This window comes from Chelon labrosus (assembly GCF_963514085.1).
Source record: "Chelon labrosus genome assembly, chromosome: 17".
Taxonomy (NCBI): Eukaryota; Metazoa; Chordata; class Actinopteri; order Mugiliformes; family Mugilidae; genus Chelon; species Chelon labrosus.
Genome location: NC_140350.1, coordinates 5,861,373 through 5,878,497, shown reverse-complemented (window position 1 = coordinate 5,878,497; position 17,125 = coordinate 5,861,373). Strand labels below are relative to the sequence as shown.

The 17,125-nt window shown below is 40.5% G+C and overlaps 1 protein-coding gene across 1 annotated transcript in view; it reads left to right on the top strand.

The window, feature by feature from the left end:
- gabrb4 (gamma-aminobutyric acid type A receptor subunit beta4) overlaps positions 1-16,631 on the top strand; it is a gene marked incomplete at both ends in the record, with an annotated part of 49,321 nt that extends 32,690 nt beyond the window's left edge. Inside the window, 6 exons of the mRNA XM_084564192.1 lie at positions 7,647-7,729; positions 11,702-11,839; positions 14,160-14,312; positions 14,982-15,238; positions 15,867-15,956; positions 16,278-16,631. Of these exons, the coding sequence (XP_084420318.1) occupies positions 7,647-7,729; positions 11,702-11,839; positions 14,160-14,312; positions 14,982-15,238; positions 15,867-15,956; positions 16,278-16,631 (1,075 nt within the window). The remainder of the gene's footprint in view (positions 1-7,646; positions 7,730-11,701; positions 11,840-14,159; positions 14,313-14,981; positions 15,239-15,866; positions 15,957-16,277) is intronic.
- Between the last annotated feature and the right edge of the window lie 494 nt (positions 16,632-17,125).

The window sequence follows — 17,125 nt, the reverse complement described above, 5'->3', positions numbered from 1 at the left end:
CCTCGGGCTAAAAGTAAGAAAGCATCCCGAGGCTTGTTCGAATTGATTGCTGCACTTCTTAACGCAGGTCGTAAGAAAAGGAGTGGTTTGGCGGAAGCAAAAAAAGAAAAAAGCTGGGGACGTGTTTTGTTCCGTGAATAAAAGAAAACGTCGGTGACAATGTTTAGATCAAACGGAGTAATGAATTATTAATGCGGTAATCAGTATTCAGAAACTCCTGAATTACCGAATTGGTGCTGACACATAAGGGTGGCAAAAAAAGTTTTTCTTTTTCCTTTCGTGACCCTTTCTCGAGTCTATTGTCACTCTGCAACAACCTCAAAAAAATAATAAAAAAATAAACCGTGAGACGGTTTTAGATTCTGTGACAACTGCACACAAACTGATTTTAGCCAGAGACCAAGTACAGGCTGTACTTGCACATTCGCTAATCAGGTCCGGGGTAGTATGACTATAATATTATTACTAAGAATAAAGTTCAAGGAATCATTGTGTATATACAGTAGATATATGAACCCTCCATGACATCAACCATAAAACTGCTGAAAAGCCCTTCTGAAGCTCAGTGTGGATGGCATCGGTCTTTGCCATTGTGGCATTGCAAGGCTCAAAGGTGGTGACGGGCTGGTGATGCCCAGGAAAATAGCTAGCAACCTGTGATGGCACACAGACTGTCACTCAAAGAGGTCACGCCTTTAATGGTGCATGGGTCATGTATAAATCTACTAGCAGTAGTGATGAATGGGGCTGTAAATGTGTTTATTTCTGCTGTAGTGTTGGACATTTTAACGTGGAGGCCTGTGGGGACTGATTTGCTTTTGGAGCCGGCCAACCGACCGCGTTGGCTTCATTTTTTTAATGTTGCCGCTTGAGGAATCACAATGTACAGTCGGTTTCGCCACAGGCGAGCCAGATCGGATCCTCTCGCTCGATTTCTGCTCCTGCTTTTCGTACTTCATTAGCAGGAATAAACTAATAATTGAAAACTCTGCCCTAATCCTATTAAAAATGTAGCTTTGATGGTTTTTAAATGTGTGCACGATGAAAAACTTTGTGCCGCCGCCAATTACAGCAGGTGGAGACACGGGAGAGTTTCATGCCAAAATGGTAGCAAATTACACTGCACCACCTGATCTGAATAAACATCCCCAGCTGCTCCACTCAGCACACTTCGGCGTGCACGTCCCTCTGGAGCCAGAGAAGTACCAAACAGGCCCTAGTATAGTAAAATGGACTTGGAGGAAAATGGCATTAGTTACATCTGCATTTGTCCTAGCTTTATACATGTATAAAACAGAAAGCTAAAGCCTTCCATCCTGGGGGCACTAACATCAGCCAGTTCTCCAACATCTCATCTTCAAACATACAAGGGTTTACTGTTAGAGTCAGCGTGTGTGGCAAATGGCATCAGGCCCTTGGATCTGTCCTCCAGACCATATTTTTCACCAGTGCACAGTAATTAGAAACTGTGCATAATCTACATGCGGTGGTGATTCCAGGACCGTTACAAGCCTCCTGTAAGCATGTAATTACATCGCTTTGTTGAAATGTTTGACTTTGCCCAAGGGTTGTGTGGACATTATTTTTCCAGAACAAAAGACGCAACTTTAACAATAGACGCTTGTGTTCTCAGTTCGTTTGAATGCTGCGTCTCTCGAGTCGGACTGCTCGAGGTTTTTTGTTGCCTTTAAATGCATTTTCTTGTAAAGACCGCTTGTTTGAATCTATCCCCTGTGCTGCTCCCAAGAACAGCAGAATACAAACTGTGGACAATCACATTACACACGCTGCTGCACCTTTGCCGTGCTCTATCCACTCACTGTGAAATGTGCTGGTGTTTGCTGTTTTCTCATTGTTTTTTCTTTTGGCATTTACTTACCTTGATTCCTGCTGCTCGCTCTGATTTTAATCTGAGTTGTGTTGATCAACCAGCTCTATTTTTATACTCATTTTAAGAACAAGCTGACAGTCTCTCTGCTTTACTACTGCACCCTGTTTTTTTTTTGTTTTTTTTCTCTACCCATTGATCTGCCATTGAGCATTGAATGGTGCATTCTCTGTACCGGCAGTCTTTTTTTCTGTCTGGTCAGACTGCACCAACTTCTTTTTGACTGCATCAACTCCTGTATTTTCGTATCTGCTCTCAAACAAATACAATCAGACTATTTTAAAAGTCTGAATGTGAGCTATCATCACAGCAACAGCAAAGACTAACATGCAAAAAAAAATAAAATCTGAGAGACGTCTTTAATAATGTTACTGGAAATCAGAATGAGGGCTGCAGATGTTGTAGTGATCTAGTCTGGCATAGCCATACTCATTTCTTACCAGAATATGTGTCTGGTTACACGTCATTTGGATCTCACTATGGGCAGTGGGGCATGATCAATAAATGCAGAGGAAAAAAATACAACTCCATGGTGTTCAGATGACGTGTTTGATTACTTTGCTGTTACTCTTCTGTCCATCACTACATAAAACCCACCTAAACAATTCGACTGGCCTGGCAGTTCATTGCTGGAGCATAATCAGTTCTCAAAGGAGTCTAGCCAAATGGTCTAGATGATGACACAAACCTGTACATGGCTTGTACTTCACTTGAGTATTTAAATTTTCTTCTTCCTTATACTTATTAACTTTAACCCCTTCACGCCTAGTGTCGCTGTTTCCGCTCAGACTGCAGCCGAAATAACGCATGTAATACTCCAATGTTGGTTTGTGCACATTCAAAAAATTCCTAGGAACCTTTTGCAAGCACTTGTTTCTCGTAGGACCAGTCGGAGTGGTAAGCAAAAATACAAATAATTAATTTCTTTATATAATTGAAAAATTAATTCAGGTGTTAAGGGGTTAAACTGTATGATTGTTTGTATTACTAGTTATTTTTAAAGACATATAATAAGCCTGGGCATTTGTCAACCAGTCTCTCCCAGTTTTTGAATGCACGTCCATTTGAAAAGGAATATTGCATTGGTGTCCCAGTAGTTTTACTTATAATAAATGAAGGATATGAGTAGGTCTTTTACCACCTTCTAATGGCATGTGATTAGGAAATTATATAGGATAAGAGGAGATAAGACTAACTTTATTCATCCCCGTGGGGAAATTAGGGTGTTACAGCGGCAGGGAACAACAGTGCAAGATACAAAAAGGAGGTTAAATATACATATCAACATTCATGAATATCATGAATAAAAAACAAACTCCAATAGGAGTTGCACCAAGTATTGCACTAGAAAGATGTGAGATAATGACAGTTTGTATATACTGTGCTCGTGTGGGTCCTGAAAAGAATGCTGATGTTAAAGAGTCTGACTGTTTACAAATGTAAGTTCTTAGTGGCCGAAGATGTGCATTAGAGGTTCAGAGTTCAGATTAAATAAGGAAAACTACCCCGATCCATTGCACGAGTCGTTCTGTACCTACATGTTGACCTTGCGCTTTACTTTTACATAGAGCCTGAAAGGCAGTGCAGGAGGTGCAGGGGAGCAAGTTGCAAACAAAGTAATTTTAAACGTCAATAAAAGAAGCCGGAGTCAGTAAAAAAGTGTGGAGCAGGTATTTCTAACTTGCCAGTGAGTTGAGAGGCTGAATCATCATTAGCAAACCGACGAGCCAGTTTGATAGTGCGTCGAGTCCTGGGAGCGCTGAGAGCTTTGTTGAGCTAAGCTCTCGCCAGATTGTGTTTTCTCTCTTCCCCTTCCTGCGAATCTGATCTCTTGTGTTCCTCTGTTTATTAAGCCAAGCGTTGTGATAGTACAGTGATCTTCTTTGGTAAGCAAGCTACCACGCAGAGATGGAAACAGGAGCAGACTGTGTAGGCGTCAAAACTATTGCTCACATATCTGAGAGCCTCCGTGTCTGTAGTGCCGAGCCTCTGGGATCCACCTCCAGATTGCTTTTAGTTGTTGTGTTATGTTGGCATGATACATGGTCAGACATGCCAAGAGTGGACTATAAAAATCGGTGGAATGCCCCTTAATATTTTTTTGTAACTCCCTCAGGCACGTCTGCTACACGGTGCTTTGTTCTGTTCATGAATTATATTTGCATTGAGATAGATTTCAATAAGTTACATGTGCAGCATAAGTCTGTAATATTGGCTCAACCTGATATATAATTCTCTTTCTAACTCTATAAAATTTGCCTACATAGATATCTCTGAGGGACAGTGGCCAGTCCAGTGAGATGAAAAAAACAAAACAAAAATGAAACGGATGTTGCCTATTACTTGAAATCCACAAAGCACAGCATGCAGAGTGCTGAGTGTCGAGCTGCAGTGTCTGCTCAGGTCTGAGGCTGCAGACCATCTCTGGTGGGACTCTAAGTTGCTGACCTACATCTGCTGACATTTCCAAATCCCAAGCCCTCGCTGTGAGCTGTCCCAGCTCGTGCCTACTCAGTGGTGATTCTCTCCTGACTTGTTAACTGTCACATATGAAGTCAATTTTGTTTCGAGTGTTCTCGTGTCTAGTTTTTTTTCTTTATTCTTCTTCTTTTTTGCCAAGGGGTAAAGAATTCATTTATGTCCGTTACTCCAAGCTGCTGCTGCTGCTGCTGCTCCTACGGCTGTCTGGATTTCGCTGCTTCACCGTGCTGCTGTACCAGGGGTATTGTCTTCTGAGAACAATAACAGTGTCTTGACAGGATATGTCTTTCCATTAATGATCACAGAGGACTCAGGACCTTATTTCAGCTTGAGGTTCCAGGCAGTACACTGTAGGCTTTTTCTCCATATTTTACTTTTGTTCCATTTCCTGCAACTACTTTTTGTCTTTTGGTGGTGCACCTGGTTTAAACCTACTTCACTTTTTGGACCTTGATAGCTTCATGAAAGGCTGTTGTTATAATGCATTGGTAGTTGCTTACTGTAATTTCCAGAGTTAACTTATAGGTTTCAAAAATGTAAGTCAACTTGAATGATGGAATCATAAATGTATACTCTCAAAGGTTTAAAGTGTCTGGCTGTTTTACATTAGATATTTCTGTTTCTTGTGCATTCTGTTCTTGAACCAATTGAACATTTAAGTATACATTTAGCTTTAACTTTAAGCTTAGTTTGAAAAAGGCTCTAGGCAGACGCTCTAGCTGCAAAACCACCTGAGACGACAAAATAAAATACGATCTTTACATGTCACAAGCAAGCAGGTTGGTGAAACCTGGTTCTGTTTTATTGTGACAGTGATCTCCAGTGGCTCTGGTAAATATGACTGAAACAAAGAAGGGAAGTGAGGTGAAATAAATACAGAGCCACAAAGCCCACATAGAAAGGTACTTAGGGTGGATGGATGGATCCACAGAACACAACACAAAACCCTGTACTTCAGCATGAGAGACCTCTGCTTAGTATTCCACTTCAAACGTAGTCACCTTCAAGTTTATTGCGATAAAAGGGACATTGTTGGTGTCTCGTGTCACATTTTAATGAAATGTATTTAATGAAAAAAGACAAAAACCAAAGGCGCTTGATGAAACAAAAACTTCAGTGAAACATAATCTATGACAAAGTGAGCTACACACAACGAGACAAAAACTATAACAAGACATGAACGATGAGAAACAAGAATCACGGCATGAATACGAGGCATGAGACAAGTACGACCTAACAGAGAACAAAGGGGAAGGCAGGGCTAAATATACACACATGACAGGGGGGGGATGACGAGAAACAGGTGAAACAAATCAAGACGGGGAAGACAATCACAAAGGCAGGAAGATACAGGAAGGGACACAAGACAGGAAACCAAGAACTTAACAAAATAAAACAGGAAACCGAAAACAGAAAAACTTAACACCAAACCATGACTGTAAAAAAACAAGAACTTAACAAAATACAAAATACAAAATACAAGATACAAGAAACAGAAACCCAGGAAAACTAATCACAAACCATGACACTGTTGTAGCAAGTCTTCTGTCTTAACCCAAAGCCTGCTCTCTCTCTCTAAACTTAACAAAGCTTTGTCTGTAACTACACCAAAGCAAACACTCATATTCAGAGGGCGGGAACAGACATCCTATATGGTTATTCAAGTTGAACGTTGCTTTCTTTATCCAGCCGTGCTATTAATAGTAACTTTGCATTTCCTCAACTTTTGGCCTAGGGTCATGATTGCCAAGTGACCTTTCCTATTAATGTAATTATGCATGATGTTATCTCGTCACAGTGTGTAACAGCAGTAGCCCTGCCGTACCCTCTCAGCAGAGGAGCGCTGTGAGGCAGCAGGGGAGGTGCAGAGCTGAATGCAGCTTCAGCTGCTTAATGCTTGTGCAGCAGAATGCACCTTAAGAGTCATTGTGAATTATAAACGCATACCTGTCACACACTTTGTTTATGTGTAATTTCCTTCACCCTTTATATGGGCGCAGAAGTCTCACATGCATGTGTGTTAATCTGGCCGCATCAGCTTTAGCAGAACATATTTTGTTTTCCAATTACCTGTCAAGAGAGCTCTGTTCAGGCCACGGTGAGCAATTTACAGTCTCCGTTTGAGCAATACCTTTCCAGCAAAAACTGTTTATTATCTACTGTATTAATAAGTCCTGGTATATTTGAAGGTTGTTTGTTTGCTCACTCAGTTCATGTAAAACCACAGACAGCGGCTGCGGCTACCATGATAAATAAAATTTTTAAAATGTGTTGCACCCTTTAAAGCTAAAACTTCCTGTAAAACAGAGACACACACTGTGCACAGACTTCCTCTGTGAATGTGCTTCTGACACAAAGACGATGTAGTGAAAATGAAATTTCCTATTTCGTTTACACAGGAGTGCGGTAAGCGAATGAAAGCCGGTGTGATGAACACATACCAGCTGGTATGGACAGCAGAAATGTAATTACTAAAATGTGCTGCACTAGTAAATATCTCAGTTAAATGCCAAAGACCCCTACATGTGTAATTTGTAGCCAGAGCTGTTTTCCTGGGCTACAGGATTTATTGTCATTAATAAACTGCTATGCATACATCTTCTCTAAAGCTACCTGGCAGAAATGCGTATCTCGGAACTGGCAATAAATATCGTACATAGACAAAATCCCATACAGAGGCTGAGCGGCCGGTGATCTCCATGAAAAGAAATAATTCCTCATGCATGCCCGCACAGGCTTTTCATGTCCTTCTCAGCTAACACTAACCTCTTCCCCTCTAGGGCCCTTGCCCACCAGCCGAACCCTGTGACACTGTTAAGAAACCATCCCTTTTAATATCAGTGAGCAGTGGTTTTCTCTCCCTGCCTCCTGCTATCCGCTGCACAGGCAGTGTCTCCAGCTCGGATGACCCTTAAAAGGTTTAAGAGGTTAAGGAAAATAGCCTACACATACATTCAGACCCATTAAGATAGTACTGTATTGGCAAAACGTCTTTGTGATAATATAAGCTTCAAAGCTCACCATGAATTATTGAACCGGTGCAGTGCTTTCATGTTTTCAACAAACAACCACCGAATAATTACTTATAAAAGTGCGGTTTGAGTACGTAGTGGCACACAGGTGATTTATCATACTGTGCAACATGCTGAACCATGAACTCTTTTTTAACCTGTTCCCCCCTCCAAAAAACCCCCCCGAAAATGATGTAATTGTCTGTGTTGTTGACCACAAACAGGTCTTCATGTCTCTGTCCTCTCTCTTTTTTTTTCTTTCCTAGAATAACCACTACTGCTGCTTGCATGATGGACTTAAGGAGGTACCCCCTTGACGAACAGAACTGCACCCTGGAAATTGAAAGCTGTGAGTAACACAAAAGAACACATGTGATTTCTCCCCAAAAAACAATGATAACTCATCATAATCACCCCTACATGCCGCAAGCCGACGGAGTAATCACTAGAGCTGTTTCACTGGTTAACCACCACCTTAAAATCAATGCAGGTTACCTCTGAAAATCACATGTAATTACGCTGTAAGTGAATTCCCATACTCGTGCGAGTTAATTTGAAGGAAGCGTTAGTGAAATATTTGGTGTCTTGGCTTATGACGGTTTACCTCTTGGATTCGATTACTGCCTTGAGAAATAAGCACTGATTACTGTTCCATCAGCGTGACAGATGGGACAAATTTCAGTGGTGAAGGCAAAATAATAACATTAATATTGAAAACCTTACTCAACCAAAGATTTTAATGAATCATTTGCACATATAACTTGCAACCAAAGCATCAATAATATTTAGAAAGTAATAATTAGTTATTGGTTAGGTGCCATTAAGTACCCAATTAAGACTAAGAATGATTAATTTAGCAATTAGGTGATATCCATATACTTGGTTCAATAAGAGTGTATCTAACAGTTTATAGTCATATATATATAATAACTTATCATTAAGCACTGCATCTTAAAGGAATAGTCTGACATTAGCTTTAGCTTTCTTGCTGAATTAGATGAATATGTCCATGGCCAGTTTCGCCACTCACAGCATAACTTGCCTCGGGTTCCCTCCCGTCGCCTCCTGCTGGTGTCAGTGTTTACAACAGTGTTGAGAAGATGAAGCAAAACTATCCTTCTGGTGACAAAAAAAGTGAAGAAAAAAAAAATAACACACAGTGAGAGTGAATTGTTGGAACAGCAATCAGAAAAACTTGTGTTCTCTCTTCCATGTTTGATATCCGTAAAATAACAGTGCGTCTGTCTTGCTGACCGAGCTGGGCAGTGTCTCTCTTGGTCAGTGACAACAAAGAGACACAAAACACACAAGATTTTGTAGTCTGTCCGTGCCCACACCAACTTAGAACTAAAAGATATATTTCCATTGTAATAATCAGTGCGCTGTCCAAATGCGTTATTGGTGACATTAGCATATAAAGACAACTGCCATAAAGCAGTATTTCCTTTGACGAATTTAATGAAGCCGTACAAAAACTGAACCTCCCTCCTGTCAATAGCCTCTCTTTCTCCCTGTTGGCTCCGTGGTCTGCTGTCAGTGCCAGGACTCAGTCACATATGTGGAACAGTGCCAGTAGAAACATCACTGTTGACCCTACAACCTCAGCTTCAGCCTCCAAACAGAGGCAACTGCCCATTGTACACTGTATATCCAGCACAGTTTTATTTATTTATTTGTCATTTCCTGTCTAATTCTTTGATATTTGTATATCTTTAATCCTGTTGGGTCTTTTTTCAAAAACTTCCCTTATCCCCTTTTGCATATAATAGCCTTGCAGCTGTCAAATAGTCCATTTAAGAAACCAAAAAGTGAATTTCAGTGGTTCTGACAGAACTTAAATAAAGACTAATGTACAGAGTGGCTTTATAAAATATTTCGGTGCTTAATTTTATAATAAACTCTTGCTCAAACAATCAGAATATGTTGGGGGGTAAGTTTTGTAACATCAGTTTGGAGCCAAGCTAGGTGTTTCCCCTGTTTACAGTCTTTATGCAATGCTAAGCTAGCCATTAGCTGGTGGCAGCATCATTAAGCATATGGATGCGAGCATGAGGAACATCTAATTTAACTGTTAAATGCAAATAAATGCAATATTTGCTGTTTTTTCAAACCGCAAGCAGACATTATAACCATTTATTGTTGTCAACATCCCTTTACACTGACTTTCACTTGGAAAAAATAAAATCATTTCAAGCATGTTGGCATAGCTATATTTTCATACAAATATTCCAGTTTAACATAATTTACAAAATGTAACTAGATTATAGGACATAAAGATCTTTTTGATTTGTCACCTGCTTACCACATGTATCTGTGAAGTCTCTCTGCACCTACATGTAGGAGGAGGCAATAAAAAAAAATGCAGACTTTACACAATACGGCATGATTTAAAACGTGTCAATATTTATTTCATATATTTTTTTCCCCCAGCGGTTTAAATCGGATAAATCATTATGCAGGAGAAAAATGTGCTTGTGCTGTAATTAAAAATTGTATTTGCTTGATCATTTCCACTGGCCACTCCATCAATCAAAGCCTCTTGTTCAATACAGTTCAATATTTTGTGGTTCTTGTTGTTCGGGATAAAAATGCAGAATGTTTACCCTCGGGGAGGGTATGGATAGGCCATGAATTAAAAAGTTGCAAGAATATCAAGAATCCCTGCTGTTTATGCTCACGTTATGCTATGCACTAGTGCATACTACACAATAACCATCAGTTTGATTGATTAGGTAGGCAGTTGTTTCAATTTCATGGACAACGTCACATTTCCCTACCCTATAACCCCAGAGAGAGATTTAATGGTAATGAATCCTGTTCCCTTAGTGAGTTTAATGCCATCCAGGTCTGGATGTGGATTACTAGAATGTGAAATGTAGTAACACTTCCCGGAATGAGAAATTGCTCTGCAGTGAATGCACACTAGCCTGTTGACATAAATCCACTGCTGTGGTCACTTTCAATTGCACTGCCAGCTGAGAATGTGTGGGAGCGTCATACCGAGTGACACACGTTAATGAATATTCATGCAGGTAGTAATGCATGCAGTGATATAGCTCCATGGTCTGGACAGTGGAGAATGTGATTGTGGGCCAAGAGATGGATAGCTTTAAGTCTTTGTCAGAAATCTTTGAGTTTTTGTATTTGTTTCTGCAGAAACGTGTCTCCTTTAACCCCTTCTCATCCCACTCTCTGGCTGCAATGCAACTTTTAGTTGAAGAACACAATATCTTATTTGATCAGTTGAGGAGATTATATGAAATCTATGCCATAGAGTTATAGATTGAAGGTGCTACTTCACACGTCACTGGAATAAGAAAGCTGCTGTCATGGTAGAGCACCTTTTAAGATGGGATAGCTCTTTTGAAAATGTTCTTGTACAGCCGGACTAGCCGTCAGCCAAAATAAATAAGTAAATCAAATTTATAATATTGCAGGCACAGCATTTTCCAATTTTCCAGCATGACGAAGTAGCAACCTCCAAGGCTGAAAAATGAAACCACGGAAGTGCCAAAAAACTGTAAAACTGTAAAACCTCCATCCTAATAAAACGGAATTACACCTGTGTAAAGCCTGATACCAGTAACAGTACTGGTGTCTAATTCATTACCCCCATTCGTGACAACTGTAGGGTGGTGAATTTTATACGGCCAGAGACACCACACTGAGCTACAAAACCACTCTTCAGGAATCCTGTGGGTCACGGATGGTTTATCCATCTTTATATACAGCCAATGATCCACACACCCATTTCCAGTGGCTTCCTACCAGGAACATATCATTTATATTTAAGTACAGTACATTTAGGTGTGATGATACCGAAATATACTAAAACATTGAGATAGCGGGATATGAAATCCGCAAAACCAGCTCCAAATGGTAGCTCCGAAGAAAGTATAGCATATGTATTTCTTTTCTGCCATGTTTATGTCGTATGGGAAAAGTTAAAAATATATTTTGTCCTTAAAAAGAGATTTTAACATATGCAGATAATGAAATAATAAAAAATCAGGGCATGGCACATGTAGTCAGATGAAAATGAAATGTGCCTTACTTGTTAGTGCTCAAATGACTCAGAACTGTAAACTGATTTCTTTTTTTATGATGATCCAAATTGAGTCATTGCTGAAATTTACTGATTCCTAGAAATCTACAGCTCTGAATGACTTTAAAGCAACACAGGAAGAAACAAGTGTTTGGTTTGTCAAAGCGACCTTCACTTCTACTCATGTAACCGACTAAATAAAGAAACATAGTTAACTTTAATGATTGTCTTCATTAGATTTACACTCCATGCTTTGTTTCTCTCTCTTTGACACAGACGGATATACCACAGATGACATCGTATTCTTTTGGCAAGGAGGAGACAACGCCGTGACAGGCGTGGACAAGTTAGAGTTACCTCAGTTCTCCATCGTGGACATCCGCTTGGTGTCCAGGGAGGTCAGGTTCACTACCGGTAAGACAGCGTCAGACCTTACGAGGCGCGGTTCAGAAACACCTCTGCGTCCGTGTTGCCACTGTGGGTTTCTTTGAACGCGGGCATCAGCGAATACGTCATTGTCACCGTGGGGAATATAATTATATCTGGTCATGCAGAAAGGCAATTTCCTTTTCAGCAGCAGATTGTAGGTGGCCACTTTCACATATTTCCAAAATGTTAACAGATTTAACAGACAAAGTGCAACTCATGTAGCAAACTCACAATCTATTTTTATATTTGAAATAACAACACTGATTCACTGACATATTTCATCATTAGTGTTTCTGTTAGAATCAGAACTACTGCAAGTAGGGTTATGTCGACTTCACTATGTTTTATAAGGAAATGCTATCATTTGTACTAGACTGCTTGTAAGTGTAGGTAGAAAGTTAGTTATTTTCCAAATTTAGTTTTTAAACGTCAAACATACATAACACTTACATAATTGATTAAAGCACCTACAATTGTATTAAAAAAATCTAGTTGTATAATATGTACGAGTGAAATACTGATATTACCAACAGCATCATCTTTTCATTATGCGTTTACATTTCCTGCATTGCTACCTGGTCGTTAGCTTGCTAGCTGTTATGATGCGTACACAGTGCGAGTGACAAAAGCTACAAATTGGTCACCGTTACTTAACATTTTTACTGAGCTGCCGTTGGAGTGTTACATAGGTGCTCGGAGACATCATCGATGAGTGGGATGGTGGGGAGGGGGTGTTGGAATGGGCATAAACTGTATATACAACATGAGAATAGGTGAAGCAAACACATATGACAGGCTGACACGCCACGGCACCAGTGGAGCGACAAAAAAAGTTGAAGCCAGCTCGAGCTTCATGTTGCGTGTCTCTGCATGTGCCGGTGCTGCGCCTATAGCAGCAGGTGCTGGATGTCAGTTTGTAGCTTCATATCACTGGCTTCCATTGAAAATGTACGGTAGCTTGTCGCTCTCTCCCTGCTAGCGTCAACACCTTTTTAACCAAGGTGGCTTCTGGAGGCCAACAGTTGCCTAGAAGGTGGTTTTCTTTCGACTTTCTTGTTCACGACTTATAACCAAACAATACATTTGAAGGCAGGGTTTGTTAGTTACCTGGCTCCAGCTTCCAGTCTTTATGCTAAGCTAAGCTAACACTTTCCCGGCGCTGTGATTGGTTTTCAACATACAGACTTAGGAGTCATTTAACTTTAACCATAAATTAAACCGTCTCAGCTGATGAAGTTGTAAACATGTCTTTAGCCATGCTTACATGAGATGTGTGTTTGAGGTCAAGACTGACAAACATAATAAATGTTTAAAACCTTTGCGCAAATCTAACTTAGTTATCTTAGTTATCAGTTCTTACTCCGGCTTCCCCCCGTACAACTGCACAACTCTAAAAGGGTTGACAAAAGTCAAGTTTATGTGTAATTCCCACGTTTGAGTTTAATGAAATCCATGAACATTTGTTGCCACCATTAATCTGACATGTAGTTGGGTGATCTAAGGCGTTGGTCTCAGGCTTGATTAAGTATGTATGCTAAGGTATTGACTGATTAAAAGATTTACAGGAACCTGGAGATGATGAGGTCATTCATCATTGTGTGTTCCCTATAGCAAATTGCTTTTTTTAGATCAAATCCCTCAGATTTATCTGAAGCAATTTGAAATAAAACTGTTGGAATACATATAGTGCAGATTTTAACAATATTTACAGGAATTTGTATAGTATCCAAACCTCATAAATATATAGCTATATACAGCAGAGAAACCCTGCATGGATGATTTTATTGCATTTTGCATCAGCATTGTGTTGGTTTAATTTACAGTAAATGATTTACAGCCCTGCAAAAACATATACTTTCATTCCCCTTTCAGTGTATATGCATGAGCTGCAATTATCCACCTTTAAAATGCCCTTTTGGTAGTGTTTAGAGGACAGAGAAAGTGGGAAAGAATAGCAGAGCAGCTCACTGTGACAATTCTCAGAGGGATGCTGGAGCTGCCTGCTGAGATAGGGGGTTGCAGAAAAATCTGCCGTGTTTGCGACTTTCTGCCATGTTTAATTGGAATCGAACTTGTCCCTGGAAAGGAATCCATCGCTTTGGGGAAATTAAGTGCTCCATCTGAACAAATGGAGAAATGACTACCCTGCGCGTTGTCAAAGTGCAGACTTCGGAACTTAAGTTGTGCCAGTGCCCCCCCCCCCCCTCCCCCCCCCCCCCCTTTTCTTTTTTTTTCTCACTGATGTATTTTTTTCACTTTTGCACTGCTCTTTTCCAAACTATCACTCCATCCTTTCTCCTTCCAGGTTCATATCCAAGGCTTTCGCTGAGTTTCAGGATTAAGAGGAACATTGGATATTTCATCTTGCAGACCTATATGCCCTCCATCTTGATCACCATCCTCTCCTGGGTCTCCTTCTGGATCAATTATGATGCCTCTGCAGCTCGGGTGGCCCTGGGTAAGGCACAGCCACTGCTGCATTATTAAACTTCTAATTGTTCCCCATTAGATGCAATTTAGTTTCACAAGAACAAATAACATGCAGCTGTCACACGCGTTAAAAGTGTCTAAATTAAAACTAAATACAACAGGCACACCTCTTCACACTGAAAACAACATTCACTTATCTCTGTTTAGTCACGTTACTATGGAATTTCTGCTACTCCTGCTACTCAATGTTCTCACAAGTGATCTATTACTCGGTAAAGACTCAAAGCAGAAGCAATGGTGGACGTGTTAAACAGAGAGATCAGAATTATTTCAACGAGAGCATATTATGAATCCCAGTTGGTTACAAGCGCACCGAATGTCACATCACTGTATCTAAAAACACATGCCACTAGCGACTTTAATAACATTATTATAAGTATCTGTGGGATGATCCACAGAGGCCCCTCCCCTCAGCTCATAGGACCCAAAGGCCCCCACTAACAACATTCTGTTGGCCCATGTCCATTCACAGATGAGTCACAGCTGTTGTTTTGGAGGCACAAGGGAGACCTACACAATATTAGGAAGGTGGTCATAATGTCATGCCTTTTTGAATTAATATATAGTATGCAAAGAAGGTCAATACTTGCATGTCTAATGTTGCGTTCTTTGTCTTTGTGTGTGCTACTGTACTCAGGTGTGACAACGGTGCTTACCATGACCACAATTAACACCCACCTTAGGGAGACTCTCCCAAAGATTCCGTATGTGAAAGCCATCGACGTCTACCTCATGGGCTGTTTTGTGTTTGTGTTCCTGGCCCTGCTTGAATATGCCTTTGTAAATTACGTGTTCTTTGGCCGGGGCCCTGCGCAACAGAAGAAAATCAATGAAAGGCTGAACAAAGTCAACAACGAGCGCACAAGATACGAGGAGAAGCGCCTGAGGGAACAGGTTTGCATCTTCATCTGCTGCCTCTCTTTTGCTCCCTACCTGTCTGTGTCAGTCAGAGTTCAAGCACAACAGCAACTGCACATAAGATTTCTGGCCATTTGTCCGCAGACACATAAACACTAGTCCCTGAAGTAATCTTCCACAAGCATACTGATGCCACCCCAGCCTTATATGCATTCACCCACCATCATCCATTGCTTCTCCCTCAAGCACTGGCTGCTTTTATCGAGCATAGCCTTTTTCATTGAGATACCTATTCATCTAGCTCAACAGGGGTGTAAACATTCTCATTTCTTATTTAGGTTGTTGTCTATGTTTATGCTGTAGGCTTTATTCACTCTCACTCTGCTAGCTTCTATTTTGTTTCCCTATGAAATCGGACTGAACATCAAAATGCAAGCTAAGGAAGGATTGGCAACAGTTTTGCAGTAACAGACGCTAAAATGGTCAGACTGAATGAAGCCCCCTCTGTTTTTTTTGTGTGTGTAAAGTACTAAATGCTAATTCAGAAGTTGTTCCTGTTAACTTTATGTCCTATGCATTGTGTAACTTTCAACAAAATGTGCTTATTTGCCAGTATTTTATAGCCGTTTTAATGTTCTCTTCATTTTTTCTTTCACATTGCAAGGACTCCATTTCCGCGCCGTTTCAAACCAACACCTTCAGGTCATTTACACAGCGAAGAAATCTGTATCTCGAGGAACAAAGAAAAGTTGGGGTACATGTATTTAGCAATCATATCAGCTGTAGGCCAGCCCTCACAGTAAAATGAGATGATTAAGGCTGTTCAAATTACTTGTCACTTTTTTTGCAAGTGCAAAAATAAATAGTACATGTCTGTATAAAGAAAATACTTGTTAACTATTTATGTTGCATGCAAGAAATGGCATTCCATATCATCCCTACATTTTGCTGAAGCTCGACAGCTTTGGGGATAAGAGGGGGGGTTAACGTAGCGTCAGTTTTAAGGGGATTTGGGGCCGCTGCTGGACGTTTCATCCCGCAGTGACCATCTGTGTCCTTTCCCTTCTCCTCGCAGGTGGATGCGTATGGAAACATCCTCCTCACCACGCTGGAGATGAACAACGAAGTGATGCCTTCTGACGTGGGGAGCAGCGTCAGTGACTCTCGGAATTCGGTCATGTCCTTTGACAGCTCCGGGGTCCAATTCAGGAAGCCCATGGCGCCTCGAGATGGCTTCAGCCACCACTCGCTGGACCGGAGCGCCATGCGGAGCCGGGCCAACTGTCGGCTACGACGACGCTCCTCCAAGCTCAAGTTGAAAATCCCAAACCTGTCAGATGTTAGCACCATTGACAAGTGGTCCCGGGTCATTTTCCCCATCACCTTTGGATTTTTCAACCTAATCTACTGGTTGTACTATGTGAATTGATGTGCATCCCACTAGGAATCATGGGCCATATTTTGAGAGCACATTAAATTGGCTTTGATACAGTTCCAAAATATGTATACACATATACAAGTTGAACATATGTATATGCATATTTCTATATATTATATTTATATATACACGTGTGAAATCTGAAGGACCTTTCTGCTGTACAAAGTATTAATAGGATGACTTGAATGTTTAAGAATAATTGTGAGAGAAGAATTTCAAGGCTTTGAGTTTCTTTTTCCTCCTGAAACAAACAAACAAACAAACAAACAAACAAACACGAGATCCCGTCAGGGGTTTTTGGAACTAAAGACTGCATGATATTTTTGCTAAAAAAAAAAAACAACAACAACGAGAAAAAAAGAGAAAGCGAAAGCTCTTGAGAGAGAAAAGATGTCTCAGAGTCCCATTGACTTTTTATTGATACTTATTGTAATCAAAAATCCTCTACTGCAGCTCATGAAATCAGTGGTGGCTTGTCTGTTCAG